At 46.5% G+C, this 15,585-nt stretch overlaps 1 protein-coding gene across 1 annotated transcript; it reads left to right on the top strand.

Annotated features, from left to right (window-relative positions):
• Nucleotides 1–491: 491 nt before the first annotated feature.
• On the top strand, nt 492–15,564 carry MAPK15 (mitogen-activated protein kinase 15). Its single transcript, XM_064706815.1, has 13 exons — nt 492–581; nt 3,885–3,983; nt 4,244–4,273; nt 6,367–6,457; nt 6,590–6,720; nt 7,563–7,726; nt 9,232–9,371; nt 9,782–9,839; nt 10,624–10,761; nt 10,982–11,087; nt 11,502–11,793; nt 12,036–12,178; nt 13,563–15,564. The coding sequence occupies exons 1-13, from the start codon at nt 513–515 to the stop codon at nt 13,767–13,769; spliced, it is 1,668 nt and encodes a 555-aa protein (XP_064562885.1). The 5' UTR covers nt 492–512; the 3' UTR covers nt 13,770–15,564.
• Nucleotides 15,565–15,585: the final 21 nt, after the last annotated feature.

Genomic DNA, 15,585 nt, shown 5'->3' on the forward strand with positions numbered 1-15,585 from the left:
TATTTAATACACAGACAACAGGTGTGAAAACATCAGATTGTATTGTTCTTACTGAGTTCAGTACATTCAAACACAGAAATATTTTCTGGACTGTTTAAAATCTTACCCAGGAGAGAAATACCAGAAAAATCACCACACAAATCCTGCTTTAAAATTCATCTTTAACAATCCAGAATCCTTCTCCTCTCCTCCCATCACCTCACATCCCCTTCCATCACCTCCCCTCTCCCTTCTCCTCTCCTCCTCTCTCCTCCCCTCTCGTCCCATCTCTTCCCATCGCCTCCCCGCGCCATCCCTCTCCTCCCATCACCTCCCTTCTCCCTTCTCTTCTCCTCTCCTCCCATCCCCTCCCCTTTCCTCCCCTCTCCTCCCCGATCCTCGCTCCCCGCTCCTTCTCCTCCCTCAGGGCCCGGTCTCACGGCGCCCCCAGGCGGGCCCCGCGGTGTGCCGTGCGCATGCGCGGTGAGCGGGGCCGTTGCCATAGCAGCGGGAGCCAACAGGGAGGCGCCGCCATGAGCCCGCCCGAGGTGGAGCCGCTCGTGTGCCGCAAGTACGAGATCAAAAGGCGCCTGGGCAAGGGGGTGAGTGCCTGGCGGGGGCTGGCCTGGGGGAGCCGGGGCGGCCTGGGGGAGCTGGGGCGGTCGCGGGAGCTCGGAGGGCCCGTGAGAGCTCGAGGGGCCCGTTTGGAGTTCAGGGCACCGTGAGGGCTCCGGGCGGCCGGAGGCAGCTGAGGCGGTGTTTGGGAGTTCAGGCGCCCGTGGGAACTCTGTCTGTCCCTCAGGGCCCTGTGGGAGCTCCAGGTGATCCAGGGGAACTCCGGGGGACTGTAAAAAGTAAATAGTAAAATAGATCTGAGTCTCAAAGTACATTCTCTGTATGCCTGCCAAATCCTTCTACATTTACTGTAAACCCATCACTTCAGATCGTGCTGCATCAAGTCATATCTTCTATGTAAAATGCATTTTTAAACTTAAGCCAATGGCAATTTCTAAGATGTGTCTCCTCAGTCTCTAAACCCTCCCGAGTTATCTGCTTTACTATTCTGGCGGCTCTTTGCTATCATTTACTTGAGTTGATACGAGTATTTAAGTATTTTCCTCATTATGTTCGCAGAGTCAAGGAGTCACTGAGGTGGAAAAGTCCTCTGAGCCTGTGCAGTGCAGCTGCTCCCCAGCAGTGCCAAGGCCACCGCTGACCCCTGTCCCCCCGCAGTGCCATTAAATCTGATAAACCCCCCAGGGATGGGGACCTCCCTCTGCCCTGAGGCAGTCTGTGCAGGGCTGCACAGCCCTTTGCAGAGGAGTTTTTTCCAATATCCAACCTAAACCTCCCCTGGCACAACTCGAGGCTGTGTTGCAGTTGCCAGCAGGGTAGTGCTGTACCACTTAGCTGGGGCACTTTGTACAACTGTTTGTACTGCCTGATGGGGGGAAAGCCTGTTACATGATACTGGGGCAAGCCTCCTTGATGTCCTTACATGAGTGTTTAATCACTGGGATCATACATTGCTGCTCTTTTGCTTTGTACAAGTATTTAAACAGTAAATGGGCATTTCTGAGCCGGATGTGATCCCTTTGTGTAAAGGTAAAGCAGCTCCTAGGCTGTGGTAAGTCCAGATTCAAATCTATGGCCTAAAATGAAAAAACTGGATCTGTACCACAAGTGAGACTGAGTAATCATCATTTGCAAGGATCACAGTCATGCAGAATAGGGAAAACTCAAATAGAAGTTCCTGTTCCCTTAACAGACAACACAGCTTTTAATTGAAAAAAAAAAGGTTTAGTGTTGGACCTGACAGTGCTGTGTTAGTGGTTGGACCTGGTGGTTTTGGAGGGCTTTTCCACCCTCAGCAATTCTGGGATGCTGTCACTACAGACTTTGGTAAAAAGTCTCTCTCCATCCTTCTAACCACCCCTTTCAGTTCTGAAGGAGCACAGTGAATTGTCCCTGGACTGACACCCCAGGTGTCCCAGCCTGGCTGCAGAGCAGAGCCCTGGACCCTCAGAGCATCTCTGTGCCCTTCTCTGCAGCTGCTCAAACTGCTCCGTGTCCTTCCTGTGCTGAGCAGCTCTAGGCTGGGTGCAGTGCTCCAGCTGGGAACCTCACCAGAGCCAAATGTGGGCAGTAATCTCTCTCGACCTGCCAGCCACACCAAGGCTGCTATGAGCCAGGTGCCATTGGCCTCTTGCCACCTGGGCACACCTGGCCTCATGTTCAGCCACTGCCACCAGCACCACCAGGTCCTTCCCAGCTTCCCAGCCCATCTGGGAGGTGGAAAACACACACTCCTCCTGCTCAGCTCCCAAGCCTGGCACGTTTCATGGGCTTGTTGTGACCCAAGAGCAAGATCCTGGCCTTGCTGACCTGTGCACCACTGGCCTCGGCCTGTCCATCCCATCCCATTGTCCCACCCCATCCGATCCATCCCATCCCATTATCCCACCCTATCCCAGTATCCCATCCCATTATCCCATCCCATTATCTCATCCCATTATCCCATCCCATTATCCCATCCCATCCCATCGATCCTATCCCATCAATCCCATCCCATCCCACTGATCCCATCCCATTGATCCCATCCCATTATCCCACCCCATCCCATTGTCCCATCCCATTATCCCATCCCATCCCATTATCCCATCCCATTATCCCATCCCATCCCATCCCGTCCCATCGATCCCATCCCATCCCATTGATCCCATCCCATTATCCCATCCCATCCCATTGATCCCATCCCATGATCCCATCCCATTATCCCATCCCATCATCCCATTATCCCATCCCATGCCCAGCTTCTTGGGGCAGCAGGTGCCAGTGCCTCACCACCCTCACAGGGAAGGATTTATTCCCAAATCCCATCTAAACCCTGCCCTATGGCCATGGGAAGCCCTTCCAAGTTGTGTTGTCCCTCCAGGCCCTTGTCCATAGTTCCTCCTGAGCTCTCTTGGAGCCCTTTCAGTCACTGGAAGGAGCTCTAAAATCTCCTGCAGCCTTCTCTTCATCAGGCTGCACAACCCCAACCTGTTGGGAAGGAGGAAAGTTTGACAAGAAAGTCTCTCAGATATGGATGCATAGCAGAAAGATTTTTGAATGTAGATTCTGATGAAGTAATAGAGATGGAAACAAGTTTTGATATAGAAAAGAATTGTTGAGCCAGTCTTACTGGATAACCAAGAAGGCAAAGGGTGTGTTAGTTAGAAGGGGTTTTTATGCCTTAGAACAAAGGATAAACCCACCCCAAACAAGAAAATGTTCTCACCAAGCAGAAAGATAGCACAGGAAAGTTGCAAGTAGAAAAAAGGCCTCAGAATTTTCCACTGCAAGAAAACTGAATAACAGCTTCTAGCTTAAACTGTAATGTACTAACTTTTAGTGATTGAAGAACAGTAACATGAATATGGTAATTACAGGAGTTATGATTGGCTATAGATAATAGTTAAGGTATAGATTGGTTCTACTGTATGAAGATGCTCAGCAAAGAAAAGTATATAATGCATTGTAACCAAAACCAAAGGGTCTCCAGGCCTGCCTGCAGCTGGAGCTGACCGCTGTAGGGCATAGCTCTGTCGCCCACAACCCTGGACTGCTCTAACACCTTGGATGGAATAAACTGCATTTTGGATACAATAAACTGCATTTTGGAGAGCTGCCTGGAGTCCCACATCCCTCATTCAGGCTCTTACACCAGCCCTCTCAGTGTGTGTCCTGAGTCTGTCTCCTTGGCCTGGTCTCTCTGTCCTCCACGTGGCTCCCTTCACTCCTGCTCCTGCTCCAGTCCATCCCTGAGCCCGTCCTGGTCCCATGGCATCCCAGGATGCGTGCAGCTGCCTGCACTCTTGTTGTTATAAACTGTGGTTTTTATCACCTGTCCTGCCTCTCCACAGGCCTATGGCATTGTATGGAAAGCAACCGACCGCCAGACAGGAGAAACAGTTGCTGTTAAAAAGATTTTTGATGCTTTCAGGAACAGAACAGATGCTCAGGTGAGAAATTACTGTCCTGATGTGTTCTGAGACGTGGTGGGATTCCATAGATATTTTCAGGACTTCTGAGTCTGAAAGATGATAATATGCACATAACAATACAGTCTGCAGCCATACTGGGATAAAAACAACAATAAACATCAAGCTTTGTGTATCATGGCATGTGTAAAAGAGTAGTGGATTTAACCCTGTCATTGAACTGCCTCTCTGTTCTGCTGTTCTCTTGAGGTGATGATAAACTCTTTTTTCTTTATTTCTAGAGGACATTTCGAGAGATTATGTTCCTGCAGGTAATGTCCATGTTCCCCCTCCTCTCTGATTTTTTTATTATCTCTGATGTCCAAGTATTTTCTTCCCACTGTTTTCCAAAATGCAGCAGTCATTGATTAGTGTTGATAAGTCTTTAATTTTTATTCTTCACCATCTTGGCAAAGAGCCTTTCAGGGTGAACCCACCCAAATAAAACACTCTTCATTTGGGCTTGTTTTTACTCTTTCCCCATCTTTAGCAATGTGTCTGCTGCACAGCACATCAGCACCTGCTGTCACTTATTGCTGCTTTGTGGATAGAAACTATTTTCTCTTACATTTTAACTGCTGTAATTGGAGGATGGCTGGGGTGGGAGAGGGATTTACACTCCAAAATTGTTTTCCTCCATCATGCTATAAGCAATTTAATCACTTAAAATAACCTAACCAAAAGAAAAAGGGAAGTTCTGCAGGGAATAACTTAACACTACTCTTGTTTTCATATAATTAATCTTATCAGTGGCATTCCAGTTATCTGTCCACTCCTCCTTAGACTTAGCATGTTTCTACATGTTTCCAATATTTTGGAATAATGTTGTTATAAATTGTTATTTTCTAAGTGAAATAACACTTAGAAATATTCACAGGTGAGGCAGGGCTCATAGAAGAGGTATTTCCTAAGACTGCCAAGTTTAAGTAGGAAAGAGATTATTTTTTTAACTTTTTAGTCATTCTTGAAGCCTGAAATACAAACTGAAAACTTTAAAGCTAAAAATTAACATTCCTTAGAAATTAAAAATAAACATTCCTTAGAAATGAACTACCTTAGAAGTTTGATCATCTCTGAAGGTGCAGCACTCCTGGAATGGATGGATGGAGTAGGAGCAGGGGAAAAAAGGATATTTATTCTGAAGGAAAGGAGGAGTCACTTGGCAGAGGAGGGCAGGGAGAGGGAAGTTAATGTGCTGCTCAGCCCATACTTCCATAACTTCTGGTGCTTAGTAGACTTTAAGAATTTTAGTTTCCTCTACTATTTTAAACCTCTTTCTTGACATTCAAGACTGAGGGTTCAGAAAGGAAAAGATGTGAAAAATACTCCGTTATTCATAATTGCATGTTTGTCTTAATTTGTTTGTCTGTGCATAATAATTGTTTAGTTCAATCTTGATGTTGATCACGAGGTCATTTGATGGACTAGATTATTGTTTTATGTTGTGTATCTCAATTATTCTAATTGAGAAGTTGCTGTAGAGTCTGGGGTGTGAATGATTCTCTGATGCTCTGGTCATTGCAGGTTTTGTGTTTGCTGTTCAGTTGTAGTTTATGGGTGTATTTCAGGCCAATTTTAGAATGTCATTTTGGTAGGTGTATTAGTAGCATTATTATTCTTTAAGCAAAGGTTAATAGAACTGGCCCTAACAAGGTTTATTTTCAAGGTAACGTGGTTTTTTAGTACAGGCTGAAGTTTTGTCATGACTTTCTGTTATCAGTTCCAGGGCAAGGCAGTGTGAGACAGTGGAATTTTCCTTCTTAAATAGCACTTCAGTAACACTGTCCAGATTTAGCTGCATCTCTAGAACAATACCCCCTTTTGGGTAAAAACCTTCTTTAGATCATTTGGATGGTTATCGTGGCTAGCTCAGAATGAAAACGAAGTGTGTGATGGGCTGGTTGTGCCTCACTGCCATGTGGGTGTGTTTCCACAGGCTGCTGCAGGTGAATGTGTTGTTTTGGGAGCTGTCCTGGATGTTACACATCATAAAATGTCACAGTATTATGAAGTGTTTACGGTGTCCCTGGCTGCACAGAAGTGAGAAATAAAGCTGGGGATGAACTTCAGGATCCCATGATGTCAGTCATGGGAAATGTCAATGTCAGTCTGCAGAAATGTGAGGCTGGCCTCCACCTGCAGTGTGGTACCTGTGGTACCTGTGTTACCTGTGTTCAGTCTCCATGCAGTCAGTTCCTCAGTGCAGCCCATGAGTGTCTGAGCCAGCCCTCACATCGACATGTTCTGATTGTTTGGGGTTTTGGCTATCGATGTTGATGACAGCTATGATCTATTTTCTTGCCACAATAATTCTAATTCACAATAAAACGTATGATTTTGACAGCTGGGTCTCTTCCCTGTGCAGGAATTTGGAGAACATCCAAATATCATCAAGCTACTTGATGTTATCCCAGCAGAGAATGACAAGGACATCTACCTCATCTTCGAATCCATGGGTGAGACCCAGCACTGCAGCAGCCAGACAAACCCAGCCTCTCTTGGGAGTTATCTTTGTTACCACTTTTATACTGACTGCTCATGGTACTATTGATATTTACTGATGTCAGTATATTACTGGTGTATTACAGAGACTGATTTACATGCTGTGATTAAGAAGGGGAATTTGCTGAAAGACATCCACAAGTGTTACATTCTCTACCAGCTCCTGAAGGCAACTAAATTCATCCACTCAGGGAATGTTATTCACAGGGATCAGAAGGTACACCTCAGTCATGGTCTATGTTCTTCACTCCAGTTTTCTGTTGAACAGAATTGATTTGGGATGGAAGGGACCTTCAAAGCCTGTTCCCACACCCTGCCATTGACAGGGCACCTTCCACTATCCCAGGTTGCTCCAAGCCCTGTCCAGCTTTGGACACTGCCAGGGATGCCATGGCTGTGCCACAGCCTCACTGCTCTCACAGGGCAGAATTCCTTCCCAATATCCCATCTAACCCTGGCCTGTGCCAGTTCCCAATATCCCATCTAACCCTGCCCTCTGCCAGTTCCCAATATCCCATTTAACCCTGGCCTGTGCCAGTTCCCAATATCCCATCTAACCCTGCCCTGTGCCAGTTCCCAATATCCCATTTAACCCTAGCCTGTGCCAGTTCCCAATATCCCATCTAACCCTGCCCTCTGCCAGTTCCCAATATCCCATTTAACTCTGGCCTGTGCCAGTTCCCAATATCCCATCTAACCCTTGCCTGTGCCAGTTCCCAATATCCCATCTAACCCTGCCCTGTGCCAGTTCCCAGTATCCCATCTAACCCTGCCCTCTGCCAGTTCCCAATATCCCATTTAACCCTTCCCTATGCCAGTGGGGAGCCGTTCCCCCTGAGCTGTCCAGACTGTTTTCAAAGTCCTTCTCAAGCACTTTGGGCACCCCTTTAAGTACTTGAAGGGCTCTGAGGTCTCCCCTGGAGCCTTTTGTCCCCACAGCCCCAGCTGTCCCATCCTGTGTCCGTAGGAGAAGTATGAAGACATGTACAAGTGTGAGACTAGAAAAGAGCCTTGATAATTGCTATTCGGAGATGACGGGTTGTGCTGTGTCCCCTGCAGCCCTCCAACGTGCTGCTGGATGCGCAGTGCCGGGTGAAGCTCTGTGACTTCGGGCTGGCGCGCTCGCTGTGCCAGCGGGGGGAGCCCCGGCCCGGCCCCGCGCTCACCGAGTACGTGGCCACGCGCTGGTACCGAGCGCCCGAGATCCTGCTGGCCTCCCGCCGGTGAGTCCCTGCTCACTCGCACCTTTCTTTGTCTGAAAGTCCGCAGTCTTTCCATCGTCAGTGTCACCAGATGCTGTGTCATGTCAGCAGTCTGCTTTCTCAGTGTGCAATTGAACTTTTGCAACACAAAAACCTCTTAAGGTGGACATGTCCTTCCTGCTGTGAAGAATGCCAATAACTTGTTTTTAAAATTTTAAAAGTTTAATAGTAATAAAATGGTTATAAAAATAGGAATACAATTAGAGTAATAGTAATTTGGACAAATTGAATTAGGACAATATGAGACAATAAAGACAAAGAGTTATGGACAGTCCAGGTACCTCTTTCTGGGCAAAATAAGCCTGAAAAAGGACCCCTGTTAACAGAGGATTAACCCTTAAAAGCAATAGCCTGTTGCATATTCATACACTTCATACATGATGCATAAATTCCATTCAAATACAGGATTCTGTCTGGTCATCCTCAGCTTCTTCCTCTGAATCCTAACAGTGCCTTTGAGGCGGGAAGAAGTTAATTTCTTCTGATAAGAGGGCAATAAATTCTTTTTCTCTGAAAGATTTAGTGCTCTCTGGTGCGAGTGCCTCATTCCTTTCTTAAAAAAATCCCACTAACATAGTTCTTATTTTAACTACAGAAGTCACCTTTTAATTACAAGACTACATTTATTATTAAAATGTTAATACAGCCCTACTAATCAATACACCAAAATACATATGGTAAATATCTGCGTAGAGCCATATAATATTCACTTTTCACACTGTGTTCTTAGAGTGTCAATGGACATACACGAGCAGCTCATCTGCTTGTCACCCTTTCTCCCACCAGACTTAAGTCTTCTCCCTTAAACCCACAACTTTCCAACATCTGCTTGAGAACCTGAATCCTCTTTTCCAAACTGAAGCGGTGTTTTTTGATAGACCTTCACAAAATATTCCCTAATCAAATTTTAAACCAGCTGCCTGTTTGTTGGGCTTAGTCCTTTCCTTAAAAATTAAATATGAAAAGCCAGAAAAGTCAATAAATAGATGCGGGGTATTATCCTGAATTTTAGGTGTGGGTGTTTTGCAAACTGTCCTATACCCACTGTTTGGCATTTACTTTGCTTAAAAATGTAATTTTTAAGTAATTGTGACTACTCTGTACGTGCATTATGACCAAAGAACAATGTGTATCTTTATTCTTGGTCATATGAAAAGGGTATAATACCTTGTTCTGGCATTACCTTTAATATATTACCTTGTTCTAGCATTTCCCTGTAACGTATTTCCTTTTATATTTTTTTAGACTATACTTTGAGAAGGATAAATCTCCTTTCTGTTTCATTCTTGCCAGTCTCATGATTCCCAAATGTTATTCAATTTATAGTTCAAACCTGTGAGCGTTTATATTTGAGAAGTCACCAAGCACGCTTTCTAGCAAATAAATCAATGCAGGTGATGTGAATACCAGGTACAGGAAAATATTTGCTTGATTTAATCCTACCTCTGTTCTGTTCCTGTTTATAGTTACACTAAGGGTGTGGACATGTGGAGCATTGGCTGTATTCTTGGAGAGATGCTGCTTGGAAAGCCTCTTTTTCCTGGAACATCAACAATGAACCAGATAGAGCAGATCCTGAGGGTCATCCCTTCCCCGTCCCCAGAAGGTGGGACCCTGCTGTGGGGAAAGGGATCTAGAGAAGGGCTCCAGTGCAAGAAAGCAGCCTGGCTGGGTCAGGGAAGGAGGAATCTCATTCATTCTGGCACCTTTCCAAAGGAATTAAAATCCTCATCTTGAATGTCAGTGTTAGAAAAAATCAGAAATTCAGATGTCGTGGTGCTCTGCATCTGTTGCTGTGAGAATGCAAGTTTATGAAGTGTATGATTAATAAATAGGAATTCAAAAATCAACTTAGAAAATTCGTAAGTAAGTATTCCATCCCCCTTCCATAGATCTCCGACCGAGTTCTGTGTGGATAATTTCCTACATTAATATCAAATGTTGGCTTTCCTTCATAAACTGTGCAGCTCTGCTAATCCTCATCTTGGCAGTAACAATATGTTTTAATTCTTGCAGATATTTTGGCTCTGCAGTCGGAGTACAAGGCCTCAGTTATTAAGCACATGAGTTCCAGGTAAGCCTGAGGTGTTTGTGGGTCTCAGATCATCTAATGTAGGACCCTGGAGTCACAGAACCACAGAACAGTTTGGGTGGGAAGGGATCTCAAAGCTCACTTCATTCCACTCCCTGACATGGACAGGGACACCTTTCACAGGACCAGGCTGCTCCAAGCCCCATCCAGCCTGGGCATCCAGGGATGGGGCAGCCACAGCTTCTCCAGGAAACCTTTCCAGTCCCTCAGTACCCTCACAAGCAGTAATTCCTTCCCAGTATCCCATCTAACCCTGCCCTCTGGCAGTGGGAAGCCCTTCCCACTTGTGCTGTCACTCCACACCCTTGTTGAAAGTCCCTCTCCAGCTGCCTTTGAGCCTGTTACAGACTGGAAGGGGCTCTGAGTTGTCTCCTTAAATAAAAATAATTTAAAATATGAGTAAGATTTGGTGCTTAAAACTGATTTTTTTTCAAGATACTTTCTTCTTCATTATGTTCACAATTGTATTTGGGATTTCAAAATCCAAAACCAGATTTTTAAATTTTATCTTCTCTGTAAATTACAGAGAAGTATGTTTCTGAGGTCTACAGTAATCTGAGGTCTACATTTGCAGGATCATGGGGCTGGGAAGTGATGAGCTTTAAGGTTCCTTCCTGGCCAAACCATTCTAAGATTCAGTGATTATGGCACACTTGGTGAGTGAACTTGTGCCTGGTGTCACCTTGGCATGATCCTGGAGCTGTCATTCCTGCCTTCTCTGGAAATTAGACACTGAGAGCTTGTATCATTTCCTTCTGACTTCTAGGCAGCGAGTGGCATTTGAGGAGATTTTCCCACCCTCCACTCCACTGCCTGCCTTGGATCTGCTGAAGAAACTTCTGGTCTTTAACCCTGACAAAAGGCTCACAGCAGAGGAGGCTCTGCAGCATCCTTACGTGAGCAGGTGAGAGTGACACCAGTGTGCAGCTTCCCCTGATGCCTTCTGAGACATTACAAACCTGCCCTTGGCTCAAATTTTCTTTAAATGCATTAGAGAAAAAATGGCAAAGCTAATTCTTTATTTTCTCCAACCCTATTTACATGCGCTTGTTTAACAATCCTGTTTAAATTTTAATAATCTGTTTCCAGTCAGTGAATTACATGATGTGTTCTCATTCCCTCAGATTCCACTGTCCTTCCAGGGAACCCTCTTTGGATTTTGATGTGATCCTTCCTTTGGGTGATGATGTCCAGCTGTCTGTGGCAGAATATAGAAATAAATTATATGAGGTATTTTTGTTCTATTTACCAAAATCCTAATCCTCCAGGTAACCTGCCATTCTTGCACACACTTACCAAATTCTGTCATTGTCTTGTCTCTGTGTTCCCCTGGGTTTTCTGTACCTGCTGGCACTGTTACACCTGGGTGTTTGATCAGTTCCATTCTGTCCTAATATTTGAGAGACCTTTACATGTAAAATTCACACAGGGGAAACAAAAATCTCTGAAGTATGATGTCTGAGAAAGATTCACAGAATGGTTTGGGTTGAAAGGTACTTTAAAGATCATCTAGTTGCAAAATTATACTTGTTACTTACCCTGCAAAATAAATTGCAGATATTTATAAATATTCTTCTTTGTTTTGATGTTTTATTTTTCTGCTGTATTGCTGTGTTAAGTCTAAGTAGCTTTTCTGTTCTGCAGATGATCCTTGAAAAGAAGTCAAAGAACCTTCCAAAGGAGCCAGGGCAGAGAGAAAACATTCAGCTGAGCCAGTCTGAGTGCAGCACAGCTCAGCCAGGTGTCAGCTCAGAGGCTGCACCCACCAGGAAAGGGCAGCAAGAGCCAGCACCCCCTGTGCCAAACCCTCCACATGTGCCCCCTGCAGCTACAGCTGGGGCCCAGCCTGCAGGGCCCAGCCAAAGAAAGGACTTGGGGCAGAGATCCCAGATGAGTGTGATGATGTACAACCCCATCACACACACCACTGTGCAGAGTGGGTACCACCTCCTACACCGGGGTGTGACACACCTTGGGCTGTTGTGTGGGGAAGAGAGCGTGAGTGCTGTGAAATAAATGAGGGGAATTTGCATGGTGAGATGAGGAGCTGGAAGTGTGGGAGGGACGTGACATAAGAACAAAACACTGGTGAATGAGTGTTGAGTATGGGACTGTCTCTGCCTCAGTCAATGTGTTCTGCTGATTTTCCTACTTTCTCTCATGTTTTTCCTTCTGCAGGAAATGCAAATCCTGGTGCTGGGATCAGGAACTGTTCTGCACCACCTCAACAGTCCAGAATCCCCAACAATGAGAAACTAGGGAGACAAATCACATGGCCAAACACTCAGCTCTCTCCTACAAGTGTGCAGAACCTTTACAATGTGAGTAGCTTAACTTCTAGCCCTTACCTGTGCTTGCCTGGGTCACAGCAACTCCCTGTAGCGCTCCAGAAAGCTGGAAAGGGTCACCTGCTGGTGCTGATGACAGCAGCTGAAGATGAGCCAAGGTGGGCAAGAGGCCAGAGGCGCCTGGCTTGTGGCAGCCACGGTGTGGCCAGACAGCAGGGCAGTGACCATCCCCTGTGCTGGGCACTGCTGAGGGACCTCCAGCCCTGGGGGCAAGGTTGGGCTCTTCACAACAAGAAAGGAGGAGCCCCATGGAGGGGCTAGAGTGTGCCCAGAGAAGGGAACAGAGCTGGGGGAACAGAGCTGCTGGAGCTGCAGCAGCAGCTGTGGAGAGAAGAGGCACAGGGAGCACATTCTCACTCTCTGCAGCTCCCTGATTGGAAGGTGCAGCCAGGTGGGGTCAGGGTCTCCTCAGGAAACAGCGATGGGATGAGAGGAAACTGCCTCAGGTGGTTCCAGGGGAGGTTTAGTTGGATATTGGAAAAAACCCACCTGTAAAGGGCTGTGCAGCCCTGGCACAGATTGCCTCAGGGCAGTGGTGGAGTCCCCATCTCCTGGGGGCTTTAACAGATTTAATGGCACTTGGGGACAGGGGTCAGTGATGGCCTTGGCAGTGCTGGGGGAGCAGCTGGACACAATGGGCCCAGAAGTCTTTTAGTGATTCTCTGATTTTGTGATTCTGTGGATCTAATGGGTTGCTGTTGCTGAGCTGTGAGGGTGTCAGTCCTGTCCTCTCTGCTCCTTCTCTTCCCTGATTTTGGCCATGCTTCCTTGGAGAAGTCCTCCCCTCACTGGGTGCTTTAATGACCTCTTGCTCCTGCTGTTTTCCTTCCTGAGCTGGCTGCCTGCTGCCTGCTGGCACCTGCAGAGGTGACGGAGGAACCTTGTGACAAATGAAGGGCATGGAAGGAGGCAGCACAGATTCACTGCATCACAGACTGTCTGGGTTGGAAGGCACCTAAAGGGGGGTTCCACCCCTCTGCCATGGTCAGGAACAGCTTCCACTAGTCCAGGTTGTCAGAAACCTTCAGGCATTTCCAGTAGCACACTTGTAGACCACCTTTCAGTCCCTCTAATTTGGAATCCCTTCCAAAATGTTTTCAGAGAAAGACAAGCCATTAATTCCCCAAGATGAGATTGTGGAGCTTGCTGTACATGCAGGTGTAGACATGACCAATGCATTTGGAAGGATCTTCAGGGAATTCTGACCAATTTTCTGTGACAAGAGCAGAAGAGAGAGATCAGCCTACACATGCCCTGAGTTTGTGTTTGTTTCCTGAGAGGAAACAAAGCCAAACCTGTGTCCTATTTGCACTCCAGAAAGCTGATTCTGGCTTATTAACTTTTCTTTCTCACACAGAATCCCAGAAACTCTCAGTGTCCCAGCAAGGATGTTCGTCCCCTTCTGAAGCCCAGTAAAAAGATGTTCCAGATCACTGCAAATGTGGGAGCTGCAGGTGATCCAAGGGCATCCATGGGCAGCTACTCGCAGGCCTATGGAACCATCAGTAAATCTGCACTGCAGAGCCTTCCAATAGCAAAGGCCTCCAAGAACCCTGAGCAGTGACTGGAGATGTTCCAGACAGGTGGAGCACAGCTCATCCCTCAGCCCTGACAGGGCAAGAGCAGCAGGGGAGAGCACTCCAGGAGGAAATGCTTTATTCACTACTCAGGACCATGTCCTCCTCTGCTCTGGACAAGCTCATGGGAAAGGGAATCCCACTCCTCTGCCTTCCAGTCTCAGCAGGCAAGGACTCAGCGTGTCTGCTCTCACACCATGAGAGCAGTGAACGCTGCCACTTCACACTCATTGTTTGAATTACTGCAAAAACCACAGAAAACTGCATTGTTCTGATACTGGAGTGGTTTTTAGACATATTCAGGGTCCAGGGGAACTTCCTGAAGTTCAACAAGGCCTAGTGCAAGGCCAAGAAAATACTCTGAAGGCTTGAGTCCTTCTGCTCTGGAGATAGGCTGGGAGAACTGGAGGTGTCGAGCCTAGAGGAAAGAAGGCTCCAGGAACACCTCAGAGCCCCTTAAAGGGGCTCCAGGAGAGCTGGAGAGAGACTTTGGACAGGGGCCTGGAGTGACAGGACAAGGGGAATGGCTCCCAGTGCCAGAGGGCAGGGGTGGATGGGGTGTTGGGAAGAAATCCTTTCCTGTGAGGGTGGCAGGCCTGGCACAGGGTGCCCAGAGCAGCTGTGGCTGCCCCTGCATCCCTGGCAGTGCCCCAGGCCAGGCTGGACAGGGCTGGGAGCAGCCTGGGACAGTGGGAGGTGTCCCTGCCATGCCAGGCAGGGTTGGGACTGGGTGACCTTTAAAAGGTCCTTTCCAACCCATCCCAGGATTCTTCAGCAGTCTGCCTAAATGATGGATATTCTTTTGAGCAGAACAGGTAACTTCTCTGAAGACCTAACTCTTCACAGATAATCTTACAGCCCTTCACTCATTTCTATGACTGTTCTAGGCTAGATGAACAGAATTCATTCTGGTCTGGTTTTGTTAAAATAATTTGAAATACAGGTGGGTTCTCCTATAATATTTAACAGCTTCTCTAGTACGTAATACTCTAATAATAAATCCTTTATATTGCACTGCAGAAACTTTGTCTTCACGCAGTATTTGCTGTGTTGAGAGGGAAACTGCCTATTGGTAGGGCTGTCTTCTTCAAAGAATAATTGGTCATTTTTATTGGTTTTGCTTTCAGAAAGCAAAGTTTCATGAGGTACTATTGCTGAGATATTGTAAAGGTGTAGCCAGTCTACAGTGGGACTACAGGAAACTTTATATTCCTGCTTCAGTGATGGTTTTGGATACATTTTCCTCATTAACTTGAAGCTCTTGTCTCTGTCCCTGAGGTTTTACTCTGCCTGTGATCAATGATTGTAATTCCCCCCAGCTCTCTCAGCTGCTCTAGACCTGTCACCTCATGAACTCCACACTGCTTGGCCAAGGCAGGACTTTAGATACTTATTTAAACTGAGACTCGTCTGAAAAGGCCTCCTAAAGCCAAGCCCTTCTCCATCAGTAGCACCTCAGCAGCTTCTTTGAGCTCAGCCCCTAAAGCAGATAATTCCCTTTACACAGGGGAACAAACCAGGCCCCACAGGCTCAGTAAACACAAAAGCTGGAGAAGATCAGAACCACAGATAAGCCGGAACTTTGATTACAAATATTTTTTGTATGCACACCTTCAAAAAGGTGCCTCCTGTGTCTGATTCATTGTGAGATACAGAAAAAGCATAACTGCACCTGAGAAAACACTGAGCTTTAAATACTTTTTTCCAGTTAATACCTGTGTGTGTGTGTCTGTATGTATTTCTCTTTTCTGGCCCAAACTGAAGTACTGAATTTTCTGGTTTTCTTTTTTTTCTGAAATTTGA

This window comes from Zonotrichia leucophrys, chromosome 2 (genome assembly GCF_028769735.1).
Source record: "Zonotrichia leucophrys gambelii isolate GWCS_2022_RI chromosome 2, RI_Zleu_2.0, whole genome shotgun sequence".
Taxonomy (NCBI): Eukaryota; Metazoa; Chordata; class Aves; order Passeriformes; family Passerellidae; genus Zonotrichia; species Zonotrichia leucophrys.

Excerpts from the sequence above, each read along its gene's own strand:
- MAPK15 (XM_064706815.1), top strand. The coding sequence starts at position 513 with ATGAGCCCGCCCGAGGTGGAGCCGCTCGTGTGCCGCAAGTACGAGATC. Across the intron at positions 11,794-12,035 it reads CACACACACCACTGTGCAGA|GAAATGCAAATCCTGGTGCT; the intron begins GTGGGTACCACC and ends TTCCTTCTGCAG. Across the intron at positions 12,179-13,562 it reads GTGTGCAGAACCTTTACAAT|AATCCCAGAAACTCTCAGTG; the intron begins GTGAGTAGCTTA and ends TTTCTCACACAG.